Below are 27,936 nucleotides of genomic sequence, written 5' to 3' on the forward strand. Positions count from 1 at the left end.
AACATGTGTTTTATAAGGAACTGAAACAGCGTAGGTTAGTTGGAGCAAACTGAATAATCTTCAGAAGTTTCCTGGCAAGGGGCTGCAGTGGGCTTGGCAAGCTAATCTTTCACCAACAGCGCTGTAATCAACACCTTGGCTGTAAGCAGCTGGATTCTAATTTGTGTCCACACTATACAAGCTGTATGTTGAAACAGATATCTAGCTTTGTACTTGATGATCTTGCCACCTAGTACCTAGGGACACTTCATTCTGGCAAGTCAGGAATGCAGTTCCTAAGGGTCATGTGGCCTACCAGTATGGGTCCATCAGGAGCTTTATTGGTCTACTCACTGTGTGAATTGCTATCATTCCTCTTTAGTTTATGGATCCTAGTTCTTTCATAAAAATTTTACTTAGTATGTTAATGGAATTAAGAAAAACAACAGAATTCAGGAAGCATTCAAACTTACTTGGCCACGCAGGAGAAGGGAAATGCATTTGGGATGCTGGTATGAGAAGGCTCTTTTTGATACTATTCTGATAGGGCTCAATGTGCTCTCACCGGAGAGCCACACACCCGAGCTGCCCAGGCGTTCCCACCTTTCCCTGGGGGCAGCCCTAGGTCTCGGGGCTCGGCGGGTTTGCTTGGAGCAGCCGGGCTGAGGACAGCTGGGGCGGCAGCAAGGCGCAGGGCAGGCTCGGGATGGGAGCGCTCCCAGGGGGCTCCCGGGCCACAGCGCACAAGCCAGGCGCCCGCCTTTCCCATAGCCAGCCGCAAAAAGAAAAGAACTTTGGCTCCACCAGGCACCACGACATAGAGAAAGCAGCAAGGCCCTCCAGCTACGCAAACACGTCAACAACCCTACCATCGCCCAGCTCACAGCTCTCCCCGCCGAGCTTACGTCTCTTCCCAGCAGGCTCCGGGAGTCACCGCGAGACTTCATTTATTCTCGCGAGATTTATCGGCAGCCATCTTCTTGGGGGTGCTGGGAGCCGGGAAGACCCCCCGAATCGTTCCCATTGAGCTGTCCTTCGTCTTCGCCTTTTTCCCTTCCCCCCTTTCCCTTCACTTTTGCTGCTTCTGCGTGGCCAACAAGCACCCAGTCCCGCAGCTGAGAGAGAGCGAGCCCCGGTGTAAGCGCGTGTCGCGCTCCCGGTTGGGGCAGGGGGAGGGCCGGGGCGAACCGTTGCTGCCTCGGCCCGGGCAGAGGTCCGGAGACGGGGGGTACGGCTCCCGGCGGCCCTGGGACGCGGGGCCTGCGGCGGTCCCCGCGGCGCTGCTCGCGGCAACCGGCCACCGGCGCAGTCCTGCGCGGCCCGCGCGAGCGGCGCGCGGAGGAAGGGGCTGGGGCAGCGGCGGCTGTAGCGGCCGCGACCGGGGCGGGCGGACGAGCGGGGACGGGCCTCGGGGCCGCCGTGGATGGTTTCTAAAATGATCATTGAAAACTTCGAGGCCCTCAAGTCCTGGCTCAGCAAGACCCTCGAGCCCATGTGAGTATGCGGGGCGGGAGGCGGCGGCGGGTAGCTCCCTGCAGGGCTGGCGTGGCGAGGGAGGCGGACACACGGACCTCCGCACGTTACCCTGAGTGCCTGTGGCCGAGGCCCGAGCGAGGTGCCAGGGCCCTCGTGTTGCCTGCTCTCCGGGTCCCCCTCGCCTCCCAGGTTCCAGAGAGCCCTGGGGCCTGAGCTGGACCGTGTTTGAGCTGGCAGCTTGGCTTCCTCTGCTGCTAGGTTCCCCCGTTATACGTCGTGTGACCCGAGACGCACCTGGCATTTCTGCGGGCCTTGGCATCAGATTGTTTTTCAGTGAATTCGAGCATGATCATCATCTTACAGGTTATTTTATCTTGTTTCGCTGAATGAATCGACGGGCCCTTAGAACGGATTAGGGCAGCCCTGGTTTTAGTTGCTCACGGTCCATGTGTCCGCCTACCTCCCCACGCCAGCCCTGAAATAAAGGCCACGTTTCCATGTGCCATCTGGCTTGTCCGTACCTCTGTTAACTGATTGAAGATGTAACAGGTGATACGGTGCCCAGTAAAATTCCCTTTTCCGCCTGCACGTTCAGTTGCTTGGAGAGGAGGAAGAACATCTAATCTATATCCATATGGACTATTTTAGCAGTTTTAAAGCGGAAGCTGTAGAGGGTCTGAGGGCAGGGGAGGGAAGGAAAGGGGTGTTAGAATGCCGAAATAGATTTGAAAATTGGAGGACTGATTTAAGGATTTAATAGTGAGGAATAGATCATGGACCAACTGTTGCATTAGAATAGGTTGGTTTGCAATAAACAACTGAAATGCAGTGTGAAAAACTTACTACTATAATGAATTTATCACCTGCTGTGTATGGGATGCTTTGAGGATGAAACTTTGAAATTCCAGAGTCGCAGGACCTAATAAATAGGTAAATAAGATCTTTATATATATATGTATGTATGTGTATATATATATATATATATATATATATATGTATATATATAAATAGAGCCATGACTTTGGTAAAAACAGAGGATCTTATGAAAGGGCGATTAGAGTGATGTTTATGTCATAAGATGAGCAGGGATGACCTCTCAGTGAGTGACAGTTGAGCCACACCGAAGGAGGTGAAGGGGGGAGCAGGAGTGGGCTGTGCGGCAGGAAGAGCAGATGGAAAGGCCCTGTAGTAGAGTTATTTGCGCTGAGTTCAGGAAGCTTGGCAGCAGGACAGCAGGGAGCTCCTGTGGGGGCCCTGTCATGTCAGGTAGGAACTTTGAGGCCTTGGTCAGGACTGAAGATTTTATTTGAAGTGTAATGAGAGACATAAAATGATTTAAAGCAGCAAGGACTTATGTGGTTTTGTTTTCCCTGTGCTCTGTGGGCAGGAATGGAAGTCAGGAGACCTTTTCTGAAGGCTTGTAGATAGTTTGCACCAGAGAGAGAGGAAACAGAACCAAATCTGTTTCAAAAGTTGATTTGATAGAATTTATTGGTAGTTGGATGTGGGAAATGAGGGAAAGGAAAAAAAATTGAAGATGATGAGTAAAAAGACTGGGGAACTGAATGGGTGGTGGTGGAGGAGGTTGGGAGGAAAGTGGCAGGAAGACGGGAAGGGTGATAGGTTTTGATCGTTGTGGATGAGGGTGTCAATCCATGCAGGTAATGCTTCAGGTAGTTGGGCATGTGAGTCTAGAATTTAGACGAGGGTCAGAGAAAGTTGGGCGTGTGCACATAGTACTAGTGTTTAAAGCTGTGTAATTGTGGGAGGATGCAGCAGTGAGGTGGGGGAACTGGGCTGTATGTCCCTGAAAATGGCCAAAAGTGTCTGAAATAGGAGGGAAGTTGTTACTTTGGTGAGTTATTGTGGGATGAATGCAGAACATGGAGGCAGATAAGTGACTCAGATTTGACAGGGTGATCTGAACAAAATCGTGTCCTTGCCAGGAATGGCCCAGATAGCTGCTTCAGTAGATGGGAGAGAGGCAGCCTGCTCTGGGGGTTCAGGAGGGAGAACTCCCACACCCCGTGGCTGGCTTTGACTGCCGCCCCGCCAGCCGGCCAGCTGTGTGATAGTGGGTGACGCGGTGCTTTCACGTCCTCATCAGTTACGTGAAGTTAGATGAAATATAAAGTCTTGGAGTGCTGCTTTGTATGTTATTTGCTTTCACTGAGTATTGGGTAAACAAAAATTCAGAGAGTATTTTGGATTGGAATGCCCTCCCCGCCCCCCAGAAGTCCTAAACATTCAGTTTTCAGTCTAAAAAGCTAAGCACTCAATTTCAAATCAGCTTTGTTGCCATTTCCTTTAAGTCACTGCTAGTGGAGCCTAGACAGTGGTAGGCATTGCAGTTGATTCTTTTCTAAAGTACATTTTTTTTAAAGTACATTGTTGTAGTGAAATTGAGTCATTCTCAAAGTTTCTGTCCTTTGCATTTCAGATGAGTTCCTTTAAGTGATGATTTATATGCTAATCCCCATTAAGACTAGTGTCTTGATCTTGGCTTGATGAAATTTTCACTTTGCTGTCTAAAGCAATTTTTTTTTTAGGATTTTGGATTGGAATGCCGCCCTCTCCCCCCCCCCCCCCCACTGACTGACTCACTGTCCCTGATTTGCTGATTTGTTCCCCAGATATTTGCCTCCCACTGTGTACATTGGAAAGAGGCTTGAATCAGGAGCTGAGCTGAGGCTCAAACCCAGGCACTTCTGTGTGGAATGTGGCTGTCACAAGTGTCATCTTAACAATTAGGCCAAATGTCTGTCCCTGAACTTGAGTGTTTGGTTCTTCTTCAGTGCTACATGGTGTGGAGCCCCAGTATTTGCTTTCCAGGTGCTATACATACTTTCTAATCAGTCTGCCTTTACTGGCTGCTTTCTGCATATAATGAATCAGTTTCTGCCTTGAAGAAAAGCTCGGTGGCAGTAGCAGGGAAAAACAAAACAAAAACACTCTGCATTTAGTCTTTGACCTGTATGTATATCAGACAGCATTGATACTGCATACTGCTTTTTTTTTTCCAAAAAACATATTTGCTTTGAATCCCTAATACTTCATTTTGGATTGGTTTTACTCCCTTTATCTCCTTTTCTTCATGTCTGATTTTTCAGTTGTAACAGTGGCTTTTTCCCGCAATCATTTCTTTTTTTTTTTTTTTTTTTAAGATTTATTTATTTTTATTGGAAAGGCAGATACACAGAGAGGAGGAGAGACAGAGAGGAAGATCTTCCGTCTGATGGTTCACTCCCCAAGTGGCTGCAATGGTTGGAGCTGAGCCATTCCAAAGCCAGGAACTTCTTCTGGGTCTCCCACACGGGTACAGGGTCCCAAGGCTTTGGGCCGTCCTCGACTGCCTTCCCAGGCCACAAGCAGGGAGCTGGATGGGAAGCAGGGCCCCTGGGATTAGCACCGGCGCCCATATGGGATCCTGGTGCATGCAAGGCGAGGACTTTAACCACTATGCTATTGTGCCGGGCTGGAGCTGGTACTTAATAGAGGATGCCAGAGACTCAAGCAGGGGTCCCGCAATCATTTCTACAACTGACATTTCTATTACGGTGTGAATTATGTGCTCCCTTCAAAACCTATGTTGAAATTTTTTTTTTAAAAAGATTTATTCATTTTATTACAGCCAGATATACAGAGAGGAGGAGAGACAGAGAGGAAGATCTTCCATCCGATGTTTCACTCCCCAAGTGAGCCGCAACGGGCCGGTGCGCGCCGATCCGATGCCGGGAACCTGGAACCTCTTCCGGGTCTCCCACGCGGGTGCAGGGTCCCAAAGCTTTGGGCCGTCCTCGACTGCTTTCCCAGGCCACAAGCAGGGAGCTGGATGGGAAGTGGAGCTGCCGGGATTAGAACCGGCACCCATATGGGATCCTGGGGCTTTCAAGGCGAGGACTTTAGCCGCTAGGCCACGCCGCCAGGCCCCCTATGTTGAAATTTAACTTCTGTTCTAACAGTACTAAGAGAACCTTTAAGAGGTGATTTCTTTTATCTTGGCTTTCTTTCCTCCGCTGTGTTCCCCTGTCACATAGTTCATTGGGTTGTATCTTTTAATAATTCTTACTGATATTGCTTAGAGGGGAACAAACTCACACTCCTTATCTAAACTGCATTCTATTTTCTTACAAGTCTTCCTGTCTATTCCTTTCTCCCATTCTAGGCTGACATGGAGGCCTAACTTCATCATATTCTATTTCTGATGAAAATATTCAGCATTTCTTGAATGATAAGTTGCATGGTTTTAGCCTAGGTTTCAGAATACTAATGATCTCTGTCAAATTATTTTCCTCTTGTATTTTCCTGTTTCTTTTGTGAATCTTAATTTTAGTCAAGCTGAACTTCCAGTTTGGTTTTCTGACATGTTTATGTCTTTTCTTTAGTGGGTAACGTTCATTGAGTGATTACTGTATGTTAATCTTTGTGCATTTGTTGAATATGAGTGAGGTTCTGTTAAATCAATTCAAGTATAGGAAGATTAAGTTTTAAGATTAAGTTTTAAGATTAAATAGAGAACTCTATTCATAGCTTAGTAAGATGGAGCCACGATTCTAAGCAAGACATTTTGATACCCTTTATGTAAGACTAATCAAAGGCAAACTGATCCACTTCTTCCAGAAAACTCTGTTGGATCCACTGGAAATAGTCTTTCCATCACGACTGTCCTCCGTGCATGGCACCTATTTAAGACATTTGACACTTACACACCTTTATTGTTTAATTGTTGATTTAAGTTTAGAATTTCTGGCCTTTGAAAGCACATGTCAACTCCTCAAATTTGCCTGTGTCCTTGTTCTATTCAGCACCTAGTGCAGTTACTTGAATGAGATATATATTTGAGTGTTAAATGCTTTTAATTGAAATTTCTGGTCTGTGAATTCATAATGTTAATGAAGAAACAGCCGCTTAGGTACAACTGTGAAATACGCACTGTGCCTTTTCAGATAAGCAGATAGGTAGTATGCTGCAAGAGTCAGGTCTGGGTCAGGCTCAGGCTGAGGCCATGAATCAGGGATTCAGTAGGAGTCTTTCAGGTGGGCGGCAGGAACCCCATCCTGTGAGCCATCATTGCTTTCTCCTGTGGGCTGCATTTCAGGAACCTGGAGTCAGGAGCTGGGATATCCAAGACAGGTGCTCTAAGGTGGGGCACTGATGTCTTAACTGCTAGGCTGTCTTCCTGATCTGATTAATTCGTTGGTAGAAGAGTTGATATCTGCAGTTAATTACTGGATGAAATATTTTTCAGTATTTTTCATCCACTTAGCATTTGATGAGTTGACTTTCAATACCACATTTCACTGTTAAAATCTTACTTGGTTTTTAAGTAATTAAAACGTATTCAGCATTTTTGTATGTTTTAGCACTTTAGCTTATCCAACTTCTCAAAAGTATTTTATATGCATAAACCGAAAGTCAGGGATAGCATTATGAGCAAAATGGAAAAATAAGAAATTCCCATGTTTGGTATGTGTATAATGAGAATGACTAACTCAAGCTTGAGCTAAATAGCTTCTAGGAATTTTTTTTCTTTCTCACATTTAGTCCTAGAGAAAAAAAGTGGAACAGAAATACGTAATGTTAAAGCCTTCCTACAAGATTTACCCTCTTACTACTACTTCATTTCTGTGGAAATCCTTCTTAGTTTACAAATAGTAACTTCTGAAGTAGTTAAGTGTATTTTAAGGTAAGGTTATACTTAGTAACTCGTGTGTGTAGCAAAGTTAGAATGAGTTTGAACTGTTACGTAGTGATCTCCCTGAGGTGTTGGATCTATACACAAGCATGTTTTGTAGTTTTTATGTGGCGGTCTTATCAGATCTGTGTTAGATTTTTTTAATCCAGCTTATGAAGCTTTACAAAACCATTTTAAAGTCTCATTTTCTAATTTTTAAAAGATTTTTTTATTTCAAGGCAGATATACAGAGGGTAGGAGATAACAGAGAGAGATCTTCCATCTGCTGGTTCACTCACCAAGCGGCCACAACGGCCAGAGCTGAGTTGATCCGAAGCCAGGAGCTTCTTCCAGATTTCCCACAAGGGTGCAGGCTCCCAAGGCTTTGGGCCATCCTTGACTGCTTTCCCAGGCCACAAGCAGGGAGCTGGATGGGAAGTGGAGCTGCCAGGTTTAGAACCGGCGCCCATATGGGATTCCGGGATGTTCAAGGCGAGGACTTTAGCCGCTAGGCCACGCTGCTGGGCCCAGCATTTTTGATATATTTTATTCAAGTGGGCACAGAGTGATCCTGTAGGATTGATTGCATAATCTGTGTTTTATTAATGGCTGGAGATGTCATTTTAACTGTGCATTTAATTCCTGTGTGTACAAGTGTTTAGTCTTTTTATGTGTTGTTATTTGTAACTATTGTGCTATATTCTTATTTTTAATTAATTTAGTTCATAATTCTTGCTAAGGCCAGTCTTCTAGTAATACTAATCTTTAGTGTTTTTGCTTCACTCCTCCTGCCTAACAGAATTTTATTGTGAAAATTTTAATTATAAAAAAATTGAAACAAATTGAAAAACTTTTGTAGTGACACACCCGTCAAATTTTACCATTAACATTTAAAAAATATATAGTTGTCACTATTTGTACACTTGATTTATTTGAAAGTAAATTGCAGGCATGCATTTACCTCTAATACATGCTTGTCAGTAGAATTCAGTATTTTTCTATTTTTGCAATTTAAAGACAAGTAAAATTGCAAATAGCTCTGTGAATTTGTCAAGTACTTTCTCAAATAAAATTGTTTCATTAATGTTTGGATGATTCTGGTGTCAGCATTTGGAGACACCAAATTTGGAAGAGCTGTTAATTCTGTGAGAGACCTGATGTTTTGAGGAATCGTGTGTTTTCATTATTACAGTTTGGAAGAGCCTTCTAAGTACACTCAAGTGTTGTTTCAGATTAGCAGGAGGTTTTTGGTTTTTTTGTTTTTTGTTTTTTAAAGATTTTATTATTATTGGAAAGCCAGATATACAGAGAGGAGGAGAGACAGAGAGGAAGATCTTCCATCCGATGTTTCACTCCCCAAGTGAGCAGCAACAGGCTGTTACGCGCCAATCTGATGCCGGGACCAAGAACCTCTTCCGGGTCTCCCATGTGGGTGCAGGGTCCCAAATCTTTGAGCCGTCCTCGACTGCTTTCCTAGGCCACAAGCAGGGAGCTGGATGGGAAGTGGAGCTGCCGGGATTAGAACCGGCGCCCATGTGGGATCCTGGGGCTTTCAAGGCGAGGACTTTAGCCGCTAGGCCACGCCGCCGGGCCCTGTTTTTTTGTTTTTTTAAGAAGGAAAGGAGGCGCATTAAAATATTTGGATTGTTTTTGCACTGACTTATGGAATACTCAGAAAGATGAATTAAATCAGGAGAGTAATGATGAAGTTTTTGTACTTTGCAGTGATACATAGAGATTTGATTAGATTGTAGTGTTTAATGGATAAATAGTGCATAACAGTTTTATTTATTTATTTTTTTAAAGATTTATGTATTTTATTACAAAGTCAGATATACAGAGAGGAGGAGAGACAGAGGAAGATCTTCCGTCCGATGATTCACTCCCCAAGCCTTTGGACCCTGCACCCTTGCGGGAGACCTGGAAGAATTTCCTGGCTCCTGGCTTCGAATCAGCTCAGCTCTGGCCATTGTAGCCACTTGGGGAGTGAATCAGCAGATGGAAGATCTTTGTCTTTCCTCTCTGTATATGTAACTTTCCAATAAAAATAACAACCTTTTTTTTTTAAAGATTTGTTTAAAAATTTTTTTTATTGCAAAATCAGATACAAAGAGGAACAGAGACAGAAAGGGAGATCTTCCATCCGATGACTCACTCCCATAAGTGACCACAGTGGCTGGTGCTGAGCTGATCTGAAGCCAGGAGCCAGGAACCTCCTCTGGGTTTCCTATGCAGGTTCAGGATCCCAAAGCATTGGGCGGTCCTCGACTGCTTTCCCAGGCCACAAGCAGGAAACTGGATAGGAAGCGGGCTGCTGGGATTAGAACCGGTGCCCATATGGGATCCCGGTGTGTTCAAGGTGAGGACTTCAGCCACTAGACCACCGTGCTGGGCCCAGCGTAACTAAATGCAGAAAAGAAAAAAGAACCTACAGCTCAGAATACCAGTTTTTGTTGCAATTGTTGAGTGCTTCAAATGAGTGCCTTTCTAATGATGATGATGATGATGATGATGATGATGATACTGAAAATAATAGTATCAGGCAATTTCACAGTTCAGCTTTATACAAAGTGGGATTGAAAGAAAGGTGTTACATAGTATTTGAAATCAACAGATCTTTAAATATTATTTGTTTATTTATGTGAAAGGCCAGAGTAATAGGGAGGAAAGGAGCGAAGGATATGGTTGAGAGAGAGAGAGAGAGAGAGATGAATGTTTTGGTTTACTAGATAATTTTAGAATTGCCAACAGCAGCCAGGACTGCATGAGGCTGAAGTCATGAGCCAGCAACTCCACCTGGGTTACTATGTGAATTGAATGATGGTGCTTGGAGCTGGATTGGGAGCAGTACAGCCATGCCTTGAATGGTCTGTCTAGTGTGCATTGCTATGAGTTAAACAGAGAGAGTGAGAGTGAGAGAGTGAGAGAGTGAGAGAGTGAGAGAGAGAGAGAGAGAGAGAGAGAAAGAGAAAGAGAAAGAGAAACCTTTCATCCAGTGGTTCACTCCTCAGATGGCCCTCAGATGGCCGCAGCAGCTCTCGGCTGGCCAGGCTGAAGCTAGGTCTCTCAGTGGGCGCAGGGGTTCAAGTATGTAGGGCATGCTCTGTCGGAAGCAGGATTGGAAAAGGAGCAGCCAGCATCTCACCCAGATAGGATGCCAACATGTTGGGTGTGCTGAAACGGCCCTGCCATAGTGCTGGCCCCTATTTTCCTCTTTTTCTTGAAAGAGTTCAATATGATTGTGGTAGCTACGTTAGACAATTTTTCTGGCATTACTAAAAAAAGATGACTTAGAAATAAATGTGTACCTTATACTGCCACACAGCTTTAGCCAGGCCTTTGTTGTTTTGTTTTTAAATATATTGAAACAGGACTTAAGGATTGAACTTAATCAGCCAAGTTTAGGTAACAGAATGACAGTATGACACACTTGTGTGTGTGTGTGTGTGATTTTTTTCCTCCTAGTCGTTGATGTTACTTCTGGATAATTTTGCCTCTTCTTGAGAAAATGTTCTCTCTAGCCTTCTCTTTTTAGTAACAAGGAATATATTTATGTAATTTAGTTTTACGTATAAGATGAGTTAACTGGAAAGGTGGCTTTTGAAACCAGTCCTTTTCTACTTCATTTTAAAAAAAGATTTATTTATTTTTACTTGAAAGAGTTACAGAGCGGGTGAGTCAGAGACAAAGATCTGTTCCATCTGCTGGATCATTCCCCAAATGATCCCTTTGGCCAGAGCTGGGTCAACTATGTGAAGCTGGAAGCCAAGAGCTCTTTTGGGTCTCCAATGTGGATACAGGGACCCATGGCTTTGGGGAATTCTTTGCTGCTTTCCCAGGCCTTCAGCAGGGAGCAGGATTGGAAGTAGAACAGCTGGGATTCAAACCATACCCCTGTGGAGTGGAATGCTGGTGCAGCAGGGAGAGGATTAGCATAGAGCCTGTGCTGGGCCCAAAGCATATTTCTAAGGAGAGGTGGTTTTTTTTTTTTTTTTTTTTGGCTAGGTTTTGTGTAGGTACTTTAAACAAAAGAACATATCACAATAGATAGGCTATAAAAGAAATATACTTGATCTGTTTTCTACTTAAAGATATTTGCAGAAATGTGCAGCAACACTGTTCTCATAAAATATTTTAGAAAATAGTTTATTTTTTAAAATAAAACAAACAAAAATATCCCAGCACTCTTAACTTTGGCTATCAGTCTTGCAGTTATGTTTATTCCTAACCTGCAGTGGGTGTTTAGCCCAACCTGTGAAACCTGAGTTTATAAGAGTCTTGTTTATAAGTTGTAATGGATGTTTTGTTATTTTAAACAAAAATCTTCCTCAGTCTTTTTTCATTATTGCATATATGGAGAATCTGTCAAAGTAAAACAAGCTTATTGGAATTTTATTTTATAAAGCATTGAGGGATCCTGAAACCAAAGCATTGAGAACTAGTGTTATGGAGGTGAGGTAGAATTACTTCTACTTAGGATGATATAGAAGAATAAAAGAATTAAATTTCAGTGTTAAAATAACAGACATTGTGTTATGTTTGGATAGGATTTACATGTGAATTGTGTGGTGCTCATGGATTTGTTGCGTTTAGATGTCTTGGTGGTGATTTTGTTTTTTATTTCTCATTTTCTTAATTTCATTTCATTTTATGACAGTTTCTTTTATATATATATATAATTGCATTTCATTTTATAACGTTTCATAGGCTCTGATGTTCCCCCATCCCCTCCCCATGCCCTCCCTCCATGCAGTATTACAGTTCAACTCCAGTCTTGTTTCTTTCATTGCAAGCATGTGCCATGCATAGAGTCCAGCATCTTACTGTCCAGATAAGTTCAACAGTTTCTTGGAGAGACCAACTCTGGTCTGAAGGCATAGCTGGCAGAATATCGTTCCGACCAATTAAAAGCCATAACTTAACATCAACAACAGTTTCCAACATTGTATTGAGTGACTGATATGTTAGAAAATGCAGGTTCTTAGCCACATCCTGTGACTACTTCATTAACATTTCAATTATACTTTGTATACAACTGGCTTCTATCTACCTAAAATGGCTATAGGATACTATTCAGCGGTCCCATGTCTATTTTCATTTTAGTATTTAGCAGTTTATTGTGTTGAAGCATATTTTTTACTGAACTTGGCAGATTTTAGGTTAGTCTAAACTGGCTTATAGCTTTAACAAGGCATATGACACCAGTTGAGGCACAGAACACTGTTGGGAGGGGTGTGCAGAGAAATCCTCCATACCCTAGTTAGGAGTAATTTGTTTTCGTGTCCTACCTAGTAAGGTATGTGTGAGTCCCCACTGATCGTTTCCTGTCTAGTTCTAAGCTTTCCTTGTTGTTCTCTGTCTATTCTAATTTTTGTTGTTGTTTGTTTGTTTTGTTTTGGGGTGGGCTCTGGGGCGACCCTAATGGTCATTGCAAGAGAGGGTGGGGATCCAGTGTTGGAACTAAGTAAGGACCATAGAAAGCTCCTCTCCCTCGTCTCAAAGGGAGTTTATTGTTCTTCTGTTTCTGTAGACCGCTCAGGGCTCCTGGCTGTTGTTCCGGTGACATTGGGCTCTGCGAGGAGGGATTTGGACTTCTATCCCATGTGGGAGATTCAAATGGGAATGGATGACCTCAGAGTACTTAGCCCCCGAACGCAGTCCAGTTCCCCGTGGTCTCCTTGGCAGTTGGGATGTAGTCCTTGATGCCCATACTGATAGTACTTGGTGAGGATCCGGGAGTTTCCAGGGTTGGGATACAAGTCTCCTCTTGTCCGCCTGCTCCACTCTGGGATCCCCCCCTGCTCTGTGCATAAGAGGTTGTTAGGATCAGTCTTGATATCCCCTATGTCTTTGTGGTTTTACTATTGTCTAATGCCGATTCGAGTGTGTTGTCTATAAGTTACCTGTTATGTTCTTGGTAGGTTATGCTTTACGTCTGCCTCACACATTCTAGGGAGATGGAAGATTTCTCTGCTCTCTCTCCCCATTGCCGAGTGCATTAGGTTTTACAGTTCTTTGATACAGATCATGAGCAGTCTGCCTCACATTGATTGTTGGTTCATTGATTACATCACAATATGTTGTTGCATGAGATACAGGTTGTTAGAGGTTGAAATAATATTACATTTTACAGGTACTATTTTTCAGATTGACAGCATTTCAACTTAAATTAAGGCAAACATGTGGTATCTAACCTTTTGGGATTGACTCTTTTCCCTTAGCATAATGGTTTCCAGTTCGGCCCATTTGGCCACAAAGAACTGCATTTCGTTTTTTTTAATAGCTGAGTAGTATCCATGGAGTAAATAAACCATAGCTTTCTTATCCAGTCTTCTGTTGATGGGCATTTCGGTTGCTTCCAAGTTTTTGTAATTATTGACTGTGCTGCTATGAACATGGGGGTGCATGTAGGTTTTTCGTGTAGCAGGTGTTTTGGATATATTCCTAGGAGTGCTATTGCTGGATCATATGGTATGCAGATTCTCAGTTGTTTGAATGTTCTCCATACTGATTTCCATAGATGCTGCACCAACCTGCATTTCCACCAGCAGTAGAGAAGGGTTCCCTTTTCCCCACATCCTCGCCAGCAGGTGTTGTTGGTGGTTTTTTGTATATGAGCCGTTCTTACTGGTGTTAGGTGGTACCTCATTGATTTCTTAATTTGGATTTCCCTTATTGCCAAGGAACTTGAGCATTTTTTCATATGTTTGTTTGCCATTTGGGTTTGTTCCTTTGTGAATTGTCTGCCCATTTCCCGTGCCCATTTTTTGAGTGGTTTGTTTGTTTCGGTGTTTTGGTTTCTCTGGAGATCCTTGTATATTCTGGAGATTAGCCCCTGTCACCTATGTAGTGTGCAAAGATGTTCTCCCATTCTGTGGGTTGCTTTTTTACTTTGTTGATTGTTTCCCTTGCTGTGCAGAAGCTTCTTAGTTTGATGTAGTCCCATTTGTTTATTTTGGTCTTGATTGCTATTGCTTTTGGTGTTCTATTTAGAAAGTCAGGGCCTACACCTAGCTCTTGCAGGGTGTTTCCTACATTTTCTTCCAAAAGTTTGAAGGTTTCTGGATGTAGGTTTAGGTCTTTTATCCGTTTAAATTTGATCTTAGTGTATGGTGAGAGATGTGGGTCTGTCTACTAGTTTCTGCAGGCTATTAGCCAGTTGTCCCAACAGCATTTATTGAAGAGACATTCCCATTGTATGGGTTGTCGTCTGTTTTTTTGTATGACACAGTTTCATAGGCTCTGGTATTCTCCCAACCCCTCCCCATGCCCTCCTCCCATGGTGGATTCCTCCACCTTGTTGCAGTATTACAGTTCAGATCTAACCATGATTCCTTCATTGCGAGCATGTACCATGCAGAGTCCAGCATCTTATTGTCCAGCTCAATTTAACAGTTTTTTTGGGAGACCATCTCTGGTCTGAAAGCAGAGCTGGCAGGATATCATCCCATCCAATGAAAAGCTACAACATGACATCAACAACAATTTACAACATTATGGAGCTAATTGACATGGTATTGAGTGACCAATATGTTAGAAAATGCAAGTTCTTAACCACAGGTGATTTTATTTTGCAGAGTGAACTAAATAGTCCTTGCCTCAAGCAATTACCATACACCAATTTTTTTGTTTTTTTATTTGAATTGGATGAAATGACAAAATAAACCATAGCAATTAAATTTTTAATGTCTGTACCGTATTTGTTGTAGTGAAATTTGGAGGTTTAGTAGTTAGTTCTAAATATAAAATATGGAATTAATGGTGATGGGCGTTGTGTAACAGTAGGTTAAGCTGCTCCCCAAGCCTTCTACACATTCTGCACTGGTGTGCCTTTAATTCCTGGCTACTCTGTGCTGCTGATCCACCTCCTGCTAGAATCTTTACCACTCAGGGAGGAGATCTGCATGGAGTTCCTGGCTTCTGGGTTGAAGACACCTGGGGTTTGAACCAACAGGTAGAAAATACCTTTGTCTGTGTCTGTAATTCTGCCTTTGAAATAAATAAATGATTGGGTCTTAAAAAAGAGTGTGAAATCATGACTTTGATGCAAATTAGATATTTTTCTTGAATATAAAATGAAAATTTGGTAGGAACAGATGTGGGTGTATATCCGTGTTCTAAAGTTACTTAGTTAACATATTTACATTTAATTTTTAATTCCCACTACCTCCTCCTCACTTTCAAGATTACTGAAAATGGAAGCTTGCTTTCAATTCTGTCAGTCATCTTCCTCTGAATTTCTAAATCTTGCAAGAAACTTGAGCAAAGCAAACTTCTTTTTGAAATATAGTACTGGAGTGTTTTAGTTTTCCTTATTTTGCTGTCTATCTTAATTTGAAAATCCTAAATTAAAAACTAAAATATAAGGAAATGGCAGGTGTGTTAAAATTTCTAGGGGTGACTTGATTGATGTTGTTTAAACTGCTGAGGAAGGAAGTTTTATAGCATTTAATTTTCTGGTTACTTTGGTTTCTCTATATAGTATAGGCACTTTTCTCTTTAAGAACAGCCTCTTACCTGGGAAAGCAGTTGAGGACGGCCCAATGCATTGGGACACTGCACCCGCGTGGGAGACCCGGAAGAGGTTCCAGGTTCCCGGCTTCGGATCGGTGCATCGGCCCATTGCGGCTCACTTGGGGAGTGAAACATTGGATGGGAGATCTTCCTCTCTGTCTCTCCTCCTCTCTGTATATCCGGCTTTCCAATAATAAAATCTTTAAAAAAAAAAAAGAACAGCCTATTAAACAATTTTTTTCTGTGCTTTTAAAGGGTGTCCTTTTTTTAATCAAAGTTTTTATTAACTGTATCTTTAACACAGTGTACGTTTTTGCACGTTTGAAATTAGCGGTTTGAATGACTTCATAGAAATATGAATATTTGTCAAAGCTCACTGCTTCAGGTAATTGAGATCCTTGAAGAGTGAGCAGTGTAATTTGAATGCTTATGAATAATCACTTTGCACCATTTCACTGTCCTCTTTCCTCATGATTTGTTAGGCCCCCACTCCACTTGCTTGTGTTGAGTTCACTTGGCCTCAGCTATCCCTCTTGCAAAATTGAAAAACATGCTTACTCTCCATTCCGGTCCCTGTTTAAATGTCAGTGCATCAGAGTCCATAGCAGAAGTTCTTATCTAAGATGCTGACAGTGTTCATTTTCTCCCTTGTTTCCGTTTTCTCCATCTTGGTCTCTTGTTGCTTTGTGACACTTTATCCCTTCACCTGAGATGATTTTTCTTCAGGGTACTTCTATATGACATAATACATTATAATATTTAGTATGTATGCGTGTATTTGCATATAGTGTCTCTTCTTCCAGTGTAAGTTTGTGAGGGGAGGGCTTTAGTTTTTTTCAGAGTTGTATACTCAGGATCTAGAATAATATCTGACGTAGTAGGTGCAAATTAAATGTTGTTGAAAAATGAGTGCGACATTTGAAAGATAATCACCAAATCCCAAATAACCAATCACAAAGCCGTGCTTTTTTTTTTGTTTTAAACACATTTTTATTGCATTTCGTTTTTTTAATTAATTACATTGCATTATGTGATACATTTTTTATGCACTGGGATTCCCCCGGCCCCTCCCCACACCCTCCCCCCACGGCGGATTGCTCCACCTTGTTGCATTTCCATAGTTCAAATTCAGTTGACATTCTTTCATTGGAGGTATTTACCAAGCATAAAGTCCAGCATCTTATTGTCCTGGTAAGTTCAATGGTTTCTTGGTGGGACCATCTCTGGTCTGAAGGTAGAGCCAGCAGAGTATCATCCCAATCAATTGAAAGCCCCAACATAATATTTCCAACCATTTACAACATTATGGCATTAATTGACATGGTATTGATTAACCAATATGTTAATAGGAAAATGCAGGTTCTCAACCACAACCTGTGACTTCTTCATAGACATTTCAATTTTGGTTTGTATTCAACTGTGTTCTAGACACCTTAAAATGGCTTAGATTGCTATTCAGCTGTCTCATGCCTATTTTAATTTTAGTCTTTGGCAGTTTATAGCATTGAAGCACGTTTTCACTGAACCTGGCTGTTTTTCAGGTGGTCTAACTCTATAATTCTAACATGATATATGTCAGCCGTTTAGGTGAGCATGTTTAGGAGGGGTGTGTAGAGAAATCTTCCATACCTCAGTGAGGAATAACTAATCACAAAGCCATGCTTTTGTGAATCTGCGAAAGGGGTCTCACACAAACGGCCTGTTGATCCAGAGAGTTAGATTTGTTCATGTTTTGCTTTTTCTCAGGTACTGTTGGACCCAGAGGCTACCAACATTAGTAAGAGGTTCTGTTTTTAGTTTCCTGTATGTTTTTTGGTAACTTTTTTTTTTTAAAGATTTATTCATGTTATCACAAAGTCAGATATACAGAGAGACAGAGAGGAAGATCTTCCCTCCGATGATTCACTCCCCAAGTGAGCGCAAAGACCAGTGCTGTGCCGATCCGAAGCCGAGAACCAGGAACCTTTTCTGGGTCTCTCATTTGGGTGCAGGGTCCCAATGCATTGGGCCGTCCTCGACTGCTTTCCCAGGCCACAAGCAGGGAGCTGGATGGGAAGTGGAGCAGCCAGGATTAGAACCGGCGCCCATATGGGATCCCGGGCGTTCAAGGTTGAGGACTTTAGCCTCTAGCCATGGCGCCGGGCCCTGGTAACTCTTATAGTATGTATTTTATCTATAAAATGTACTATTTATTTTTTTAGTTAATTTTTGTTTATAACACATAGATTAGTAATGGAAAAGCAAATTATATTTTGTATATGAGTTCGCAGTATTTCTTGAATAAAATGAAATGTGGAGTGTCCAATCCAGTGCTTATTTTGCCAAAGCTTGTTCTGTCTGTGCTTGAAAGCATTCTAATGATAGAAAATTTACTTTCCTCCAGGCAATTTAATCTGCCTTCAGAAGATGTCTGGTTATTAAAGTCCATCTCTAATTTAGGCCAAAATTTGTTGCCGATTTTTACTGCTTCTGATTATATCCCAAGGAGAATATATTGAATTAATACCATAGTTTTACTTTATAATAGTCCTTCAATTATTTGAAACTTTATCGGCTTTTCTCTTAGGCTGTGAAATTCTAGAGCTATATTAAAATGACGTCTGTTTCCTGTCCTGGTCCTTTTCTGACACTTTGTGTTTATAAAAGAAAGCACCTCGCGCTCCGGACTGCAGCCTTGTTCTCTCCCCACTTCTCAGTTTTCTGTTTTATTTACAGCTTACCTTATTTTACGACTTACCTTTCCTCTCAACTATTTCATTTAAGTCACTATTAAACTAAAATGCCCCCCCAAAACCTCCACCCATCTACTTTCCACAAAAGCTATTGTTAATTAAAGTTTCATGCCTTTCTTTGTAGTTTCTGGTTATCTTTATTTTTGATCTGCTTGTTGTCTCCCCAAATATCAAGACAAAGTTACACAGAGGAGTTTGAGTTGCTGCACTCTGTGGTCCCTGTCATGCCTCATGATCAGATTTTGATTGTTTGTTAGGACTGGGAGGTACTGATGGAACGTAGAATCAGGGAGAATTTGATCTAAATTTTAAGTAGGGAGGAAGGCTCTTACTCTTCTGTTAACATTTTACTTCTGTTTGAACATTTTCAAAATGTGATTGTTCCCCGTTACCCTTTGTGTTTGAAGACTTCAGTTACATTAAAAAATATATTTGAGAGAGTAAAAGGGATAGAGGAAAAAGAGGAAGGAAGAAGGAGCACTCCCATTGGCTGTTCACTCCCCTAAAAGTGTTTGAGGTGGACTTTCCAAATGCAGGGTCTGCTGTTCTGATGTTCAGTGTGAAATTACAACCTTGGGCTTGGTGCAGTGGCCTAGCCCCTGAAGTCCTCGCCTTGAATGTGCCGGGATCCCATATGGCTGCCGGTTCTAATCCAGGCAGCTCCACTTCCGATCTAGCTCCCTGCTTGTGGCCTGGGAAAGCAGTGGAGGGCTGTCCAAAGCCTTGGGACCCTGCACCCAAATGGGAAACCTGGAAGAGGTTCCTGGTTCCCGGCTTCGGATCGGCGCAGCACTGGTCGTTGGGGCTGATTGGGGAGTCAACCATTGGAGGGAAGATCTTCCTCTCTGTATCTCCTCCCCCCTCTCTCTATATATATATCTGACTTTGCAATAAAAATAAAATAAATGTCAAAAAAAAAAAAAGAAAGAAATTACAACCTTGCCCCTACTATGCAATATGAACTGTTAACAAATTTTAAAAAGTTGTATGGAAACCAGCACTCTGGGCAGCATGTGAAGCTGCTACTTGCAGTGCTAGCATCTCATATTGGAGGCTGATTTGAGTCCCAGGTAATGTTTCCAATCTAGCTGCTTGCTAATGCACCTGGGAAACAAACTGATGATGGCCCAGACCAGGGAGGTTGGACCCAGTCCACTTGGGAGACCAGGAAGGAGTTCTGGACTCGGGACATCCACCTGGCCCAATTTGCACTTGTGGTCATTTTGTGGAGTTAGCCAGTTTTAAGATGGATGTGTGTGTGTGTGTGTGTCAGTGTCATTCTGCCTTTCGCAGCAATAAACCTTTTTTAAGTAATATGAGTTTTGGAATATTTCAAGATTTTAGAATTTCTGTATATGCTAGTTTCTTATTGTGGCTGTTACATTTTGATCTAGTTTCAAATTGCTTCTTGCAGAGGCTATTCATAGAAGCAGATTTAAGCTTCTAACATTTTGGCTCATTTTTTATTTTAAGATATGTGAAAGGAAGAGTTAGAGAAAATGGGAGACAAAAGTTGTTCGCTGCTTCATTCCACAAATGGCTACAACGGCTGGAGTTGAGCTGGTCTGAAGCCAGTAGCCAGGAGCTTCTTCTGGGTCTCCTACATGGATGCAGGACACAAGCAGGTGGCCCATCCTCTGATGCTTCCCAGGTGTATTAACAGGGAGCAGGAATGGAAATGGAGTATCCAGGGCTGGAACTGGTGTCCATGTAGGTTTCTGGCACCACAGGTGTTGGCTTTTATCCTTTATACCACAGTGTCAGCCCCTTAGTTCATTGTTAAAGTGTCTTTTTATTTTTAATAGATAGATCTTCTAAAGATTTATTTATTTTCATTACAAAGTCAGATATACAGAGAGGAGGAGAGACAGAGAGGAAGATCTTCCATCCGATGATTCACTCCCGAAGTGAGCCGCAACGGCCAGTGCGCACCGATCCGAAGCCGGGACCAGGAACCTCTTCCAGGTCTCCCATGCGGGTGCAGGGTCCCAATGCATTGGGCCGTCCTCGACTGATTTCCCAGGCCACCAGCAGGGAGCTGGATGGGAAGTGGAGCTGCCGGGATTAGAACCGGCACCCATATGGGATCCCAGGGCGTTTCAAGGCGAGGACTTTAGCCGCTAGGCCACGGTGCCGTCGGGCCCTAAGGTGTCTTTTTAAAGAAATAATTGAGTGGGCATGGTGTGGTAGCTTAGTGTCTAGAGTCCAAGGCGAGGACTTTAGCGGCTAGGCCGTGGTGCCGTCGGGCCCTAAAGTGTCTTTTTAAAGAAATAATTGAGTGGGCATGGTGTGGTAGCTTAGTGTCTAAAGTCCTCATCGCACATGCACCAAGATTTCATATGGGTGCCGGTTCTTGTCCTGGCTGCTCTGCTTCCCTTCCAGCTCTCTGCTTGTGGCCTGTAAAAGCAGATGATGGGCCAAAGTCTTGGGACCGTGTATCCGCGTGGGAAACCTGAAGAAAGCTCCTGGCTCCTAGCTTCGGATTGGCTCAGCTCCAGCCACATCGCTACTTGGAGAGTGAACCAGTGAACGGAGGATCTTTCTGGCTCCTCCTCCTCTGTAGATCTGCCTTTCCAATAAAATAAACAAATCTTTAAAAGAAAAGATATAATTGGGAGGGTGGAATAAATACATTTAAGATAAATGAAAAAGTCACTAACAGAAAGGGCTTTATTTTTTTTAAAGATTTATTTTTTATTGGAAAGTCAGAGAGGAGGAGAGACAGAAAGATCTGTCCGATGATTCACTCCCCAAGTGACCACAGTGACTGGAGCCGAGTTGCTCTGAAGCCAGGGCCAGGAGCTTCTTCCAGGTTTCCCACGTGGCTGTAGGGTTTCAAGGTTTTGGGCTGTCTTCTACTGTTTTCCCAGACTACAAGAGGGGAGCTGAATGGGAAGTGGAACATTTGTGATACGAACCTGTGACCTTAGGGGATCCAGGCTCATGCAGGGTCAGGACTTCAGACACCGGGCTGTTGCATTGAGCCCAAAATTAAGTGATTTTATTGTATTTTAATGAAAAATGTCTTGGTATAAGTATATTCCATAGCATTTTTTAAGAAAAATGGAAATCTTAGAAAAATCACGTTAGCAGTAAACTACTGTTTTTCTGACTTTTAAAGTTACAGGTCACTTTAAGTTTTTGTAAATAAGTGGAAATAGAGTTATGAGAGGAGATGATTATGATTACTGATGAACAAATTACCCTGAAACTTAGTAGCATAGAAGATACTTTTGATCCCCCAGTTTTTAGGGGTTGTGAGTTTGGGAGGAGATAAGCTGGGAGTCTGATTGCTCTCTTGGGAGATTGCAGTCAAGCTGTTGATGGGAAATGTCATCTTCTCAGGGTTCTTTTGAGGCTGTAAAATATGCTTTCAAGCTCTCTCACATAAGGCTGTCAGCAAGTAGTCTTAGTTTCTTGCCAAGACTTTGGCTAGAGCCCTCATTTCATGATCATGTGGTGGTGTCTAATTGTGCTGTAGCTGTTGATTTCTGTAGAATACATAACAGGGTGGGAACAGTGATGATCCCACTGTACCTTTAATGGTGGAGTTTAGAAACCCACTCTATCATCTCTGCCATATTTTGTTAGAAACAAGTCACTAAGTTGAAATGACTTTTAAGGGGTGGGGGAATTACACTGTATTTTTGAAGAGAGGGTTAAGAATTTGATGATCTACTTTAAATTGCAGATAAGGAAGTCATATCAAGTGTGATTAATTCTAGATCTTTAACGAAATAGTTTTAAATTTTGATACTGTCTTAATTTGCACAACTTTTTAAAAAAGATTTACTTATTTTTATTGCAAATTCAGATATATATATAGAGAGACAGAGAGAGAGAGGAAGAGAGAGAGAAATTAGAACGGGCAACCATATGGAATCCCGGCACGTTCAAGGTTGAGGATTTTAGCGGCTAGGCCACTGCGCCATGCCCAATTTGCACAACTTTTATAAAACAGCAAAGCATACTGAAGATGTTTGAGTCAGATCTGTTCACTGGCAGTTAGGTTTTTTTCTGTAGATGATTCTGTTGTGCGTCCCAAACTCTTCACTGTATTAAAGATGTAGTTTTGATTCAGTGACGTGCTACTGCTCTGCTTTTATCGAACTGCTACATAATTATTTTTTAGATGTGAGAATTGGAGACTGTGGTATGTCTTGTATTATTTTCTATTATTTCTACTTAATGTATATAGATTGTCAATATTTTTGCACTTGAACAATTAAAATTGCTAGCAGTTATAATAACATGCAGTCAGAATGATTTGATGTTTTGTCATGTTAATTGTGTGTGAATCTGTTTTTCCTCAAACTATTACTATTTTTTTTAAGATTTATTTATTTTCACTGGAAAGTTGGATATACAGAGAGAGGGGGAGACAGAAAGATCTTTCATCTGCTGGTTCACTCCCCAAATGGCCTCAGTAAGCAGAGCTGAAGCCAGGAGCTAGGAGCCTCTCCTTGGTCTCTCAAGTGTGTGCAGGGTCCCAAGGCTGTGGACCATCCAGCACTGGTTTCCCAGGCCCTAAGCGGGAGCTGGATGAGAAATGGGGCACCAGGGGACAAACTGGTACAGATGGGATGCTGGCACTGCAGGGTGTGGAGGATTAGGCAGTTGAGCCTTGTTCCGGCCCAAGTTTTTCTTTTCTTTACTACTCATTTGTAGTTATCTTTTCCTGCCATGACTACCCAATATTTGTTTTCTTTCTTTGTTCTTTTTTACTCTTATAGATTTATTTCTTTTTCTTGAAAAAGCAGAGTCTGAGTGAAAGATCTTCCATCCACTGGTTCAATCCCCAAATGGCTGCCACAGCTAGAACAGAGCTGATCCAAAGCCAGAAGCCAGGAGATTCTTCGGGTCTTCCACATGGGTGCAGGGTCCCAAGGACCTGGGCCATCCTCTGTTGCTTTCCTAGGCCACAAGCAGGGAGCTGATGGGAGGAGGAGCAGCTGGAGCATGAGCCGGTGTTCATATGGGATCCTGGCACTTGCGTGAGGAGGATTAGCCAATTGAGCCAATCCTTCAGGCTCTATTTTCCTTTTTTGGAAAGCCACTATTGTTGAGCCTATTTGTGTCATCAATATCCTTGGGAAATTTGATTTATTATCTATGTTGTTGGTGTGAAATTATTTATTATTTTTATGTTAGCAAGTTGTCAAACCTAAGTTAAAGGATGAAATTTCTCCAGGTTGCTGAGAGAGAAGGGTACTGGAATGAAAATGATACATACTGGGTTGTTGAATTATTTGAGACTGTTTAAAGTAATAGTCTTTTTTTTTTTTTTTTTTAAAGATTTAATATATTTATTTGTAGAGTTAGAAGATAAGACAGATCTTTCATCTGCTCGTTCACTTCCCAAATGGCCAGGAGTTAAGAGCTGCTTCTGGATTTCCCGTACGAGTTGCAGGAGTTTGGTCATCTTCCACTGCTTTCTCAAGTACATTAGCAGGAAGCTGGATTGAAAGGAGCAACCAGGACTCCAAACGGTGTCCATATTGGATGCCAGGGCTGCAGGCTGCGGTTTAACTCATTATACCACAGTGCTCGCCCCCAGAGTAATAGTCTATTTGACAACCAAGTGGGAAAGGGGAGAATACAGGAGAAGGTGTGATAGACAATCTGTATTTTGTGTCATATGCAAGGGTATGGGGAGGTAAAGACATTTTGGAAGAAGTTGAAAGAGTGGTGAGTGGCAGATAGAGATTGGTAACTGTAACTCAAAGTTTGTAGGAATAAATGACTTGGAGGTTTGGTCTGTGAGCACTTCATTGTAAGAGTCTAGAGATTAAGAACTTTGGAGAATGAGATTTATCTTTTAGTCTTGCTGCTTTTGCTTAATTGTTGTGCAGTCTTAGGAAGCTTTTTTTAAAATTAATTCATTTATTTTAATTGAGAATCAGAGTGCTAGAGACAAAGATGTTATCTACTAGTTCCCTCCCCAAATTGATTCAGGAGCCCATGCCATGCCAGGCCGCAGTCAGGAGCCTGGCACTCTTCTCTGCTTTCCCACATGGCTAGCCAGGTTCAGATACATGGGCTGTCTTCTGCTTCTTTCCCAGGGCCATTAGCAGAGACCTGGATCAGAAGTGGAGTATCAGGGACAGGACCCAGCATCTGTATGGGGTGCTCCCATCATAGGCGGCAGCTTAACTTTCTGTGTCGCAACAACAGACCCCTTTTCTTTTTGTTGTTTAGTCTATTTTTTTCCTCCCACAGTGTTGTTTTTGATAAACTGAAACTATGTTTTAGAAGAATTTGCCTTTTTATAAGGAATTAAACTGAGCATTTCCATGGTTTGTTTTTTGACTTTTTTATTCTGCAAATTGTCTTTTTAAAAAAATTCAAGTACTGTGATGCAGATTTGTGTTGTAATCAAAAAGGTCTTCATTATTCTGGAATTATCAAATAACTCATTTTCTCCTAATACTTTGCTATATTTTATATAGTTTTATATGTGATGTGTAGTAGATGGCATAAATTATGGATTCAGATTAACTTTTTAAGGTAGAATTGTCAAGTTCTTTCAACACTATGTATTGCATAGTTTATTTCTTTATTGATTTGGGTGCCATGGGTCTGTTTCTAGACTTTGTTTTCTGCTATTTAATTAACATACTATGTGGTATGTGTTCAGGAAGTGATGGCTATGTATGACATGGAAGATTGCTGTAATAAGCACATATATATATGTTAAAACATAATTGTTTGAAAGCGTTATACAGAAAGAGGAAAAGATAGAAAGAGATCTTCCATCTGCTGGTTCAGGCTGCAATAGCAATGGCTGAGCCAGGTCAAAGCTAGATTCTGGAGCTTTTTCCAGAGCTTCCACATGAGTGCAAGGGCCCAAGCACTTGGACCAGCTTTTGCTGCTTTCCCAGGCACATTAGTAGAGAGCTGGATAGGAAAGTGGAGCAGCTGGGTCTTGAGCCATTACCCGTGTGGAATGCCTGCATTGCAGGCAGTGGCTTTAAGTGTTATGTCAATGCTGAATGCGAGAATTTATCTCTTTAGTGCTTTCCATGACTTGGGTGCTTTTTATATGTATTTACTTATGTACTTATTTTTATCATTCTACTAAGTTCATTTTAATATGTAGTTGTATATGGCACAATTTCCTTCAACCTTATTTATTTCTTTAGCTGTGATGCAGATCCATCAGCCCTAGCAAAATATGTTCTGGCTTTGGTAAAGAAAGATAAAAGTGAAAAAGAGTTAAAGGCATTATGTATTGATCAGCTGGATGTATTTCTTCAGAAAGGTAAAACTTTTTATTTTATACTACTCCATTATTAAAATATGATTATCCACAGAGTATTAAAATAACTCCATGAAAGACAGCTTCTTACTATAACAAAGTTGAACAAATAATATCACTGATCTCTAATTGTAGCTTATTTAAAATGCGAGCCTCCTGTCATTAATATCCTTGTGTTTGTTCTGGAAGCATGTGGTATTTTTTTCTTTCTTTTTTTCTCAAAAAGTTATATTTGTTTTATTATGATACAGTTCCATAGGTATGGTATTTTTTCTTATATAGCTTTGTAGATTAAGAACATTGAATATGTTTATTTAAAGATGGTACCACTTAGGAAACTGCTTTGAATCTTGCTTGTCACATTGCTTTTCAACTTTTTGCGTTTTTGCTCACAATGAGATTATCATACTGCTTGTGTTTCACACATGAGTGGGCTGAATGGACAAGAACAGTTGTGGCTAGAAGCAACTACCACTGCAGAGGCTTTGGCCAATTAAGTCTCCATCATCCTGAGAATTTGGGATTTGCACTGTGGCACCCTAATTGGGAAGCTTTTTGTCTTGGTATAATTTCTAGGTTTATTACAGTTCAGGTATCTCATATTAGAGATCTGATGTAAAGAATTACGCTAAGAATTAAGGTTGATGTCTTTTTATTTGTGGTTTTTGCTTTTATTTTTAGAGACACAGATATTTGTGGAGAAACTTTTTGATGCTGTGAATACAAAGAGTTATCTACCTCCTCCTGAGCAGCCATCAGCAGGAAGCCTAAAGGTAGAATTTTTTCAGCACCAAGAAAAAGATATTAAAAAGGAAGAGGTAAAGGTTTTTTTATACATTGTTCAGGTTCTTTAAGCACATACAAGGAATTATTAATTTCAGTTTAGCTCTGTTGAGAAGACACAAGACCATCCCTAGTTTGATGCTTTCATTACGAGTGTGACTGGACCCAGCATGTGAGCATAGCAATGATTTAACTTCATCTAAGTGAGACAAAACAAAGTTAGCAGAAGAGAAGGTGTGTGAGAAAAAGTAGAAAATTAAATACAGGATTCTGAAATTCTTGGAATGATATAGGATGTACTTGCCCTAGCAAGAAGTTCTATGATAGTATATGAGAATCAAAGGAATTCCCTAGAGACCAAATGCCATGATCATTTATACCTAGTATGTTCCAGACTCCAGAAGAAAATTAAATGTTGAGCATAAATTCTGTTGTTATCATACATCAGGTACAGTGAGCTGTTGTTATCAAAGAATGGTGAGAACCCTGCAGACACCAGTTTCCGGAAACCAGCCAACAGCCGATTACATAGCATACTTTTGTCTCCCATCCAAGTACTAACCAGGCCCGACCCTGCTTAGCTTCCGAGATCAGACAAGATCGGGCACATTCAGGGTGGTATGGCCGTAGACCATAGCATACTTTTGTAAACATAGTAGTCTCAGGTCTGCTTTTAATTCTTCTCAAAGACATGGAGCCTTATTTGTGTTTTGTGACAATAATTAGATTAAACTTTATCTGTAATTCTGTTCTACATACATTTTGTAGGGCACTTTTTATTTTAGTTATTTATTGGAAAGGTCAAGAGAGTGCAAATGAACCCTGTAGGGGTAAGGTGGAATGGGACGATGTCTGAAGTTGAGAGCTGAGAACTCAATCCTGGTCTCCAGAATGAGAGGCAGGAACCTAAGTTTCACTTGACCCTTCTCATTGCTGCATTATTCTTCAATGCCACAGCACTGGCCCCAAAGCCTTCTTCTAATCATATCTGTTAAATGTTTCGCAGAACTAGTGTTATAGACATTATAGTCTGGAGTAGGTATCATTAATCAAGTTGGTATTTTCCATATTTGCTTTCTAGTAGTGGCATGTTAGGAATGAATGAGTGAAGACCCTTATGTGTGGCAATAATGCTGCAGTGAGAAACTGGGGAACTATTTTACCTTATAAATTTACCGATTTTCCACTATTTTCTTTAAATGACTTGGCAATTTTGATTGTTTTCCTACGTTCCTCGGTGTGTTTAGTACAAGACTAATCCCATAAAATCAAAGTAGAAATGCATATTAGTATTTTGAAAGAAGGAGTAAAATTGTGTTTCTGTGAATTATATTAAAATGTAGACACTTAAAATGATTTCTTATCGGAAGATATTTGTGACTTTAGTATTTGCTTTAACTTTCAGTGAGTTGTGTGACTAAATTAAATAATTATAACTAGTAAAGAAATTAATGTTTGAGTACTTTTAGGAGATGACACTTTTCTGTATTATATAATTTAATTTAAAAAAAGATTTATTT

At 41.5% G+C, this 27,936-nt stretch overlaps 1 protein-coding gene across 8 annotated transcripts in view; it reads left to right on the forward strand.

Moving 5' to 3' along the window:
* Window positions 1-27,936, forward strand: part of RBM26 (RNA binding motif protein 26) — a 159,881-nt gene that overhangs the window by 66,711 nt on the left and 65,234 nt on the right. For 3 of the 8 annotated variants that reach the window (XM_058670581.1, XM_058670579.1, XM_036493441.2), the window contains exons 1-3: window positions 942-1,473; window positions 25,518-25,636; window positions 26,315-26,451. In XM_058670581.1, the coding sequence (XP_058526564.1) occupies window positions 1,403-1,473; window positions 25,518-25,636; window positions 26,315-26,451 (327 nt within the window). In that variant the 5' untranslated portion in view covers window positions 942-1,402. Of the gene's footprint in view, window positions 1-941; window positions 1,474-25,517; window positions 25,637-26,314; window positions 26,452-27,936 lie in introns of those variants that run through there. The other 5 variants (XM_058670582.1, XM_036493440.2, XM_012927460.2 and 2 more) reach the window with 3 other exon arrangements.

Source organism: Ochotona princeps, chromosome 12 (assembly GCF_030435755.1).
Source record: "Ochotona princeps isolate mOchPri1 chromosome 12, mOchPri1.hap1, whole genome shotgun sequence".
In the NCBI taxonomy this organism is placed as follows: domain Eukaryota; kingdom Metazoa; phylum Chordata; class Mammalia; order Lagomorpha; family Ochotonidae; genus Ochotona; species Ochotona princeps.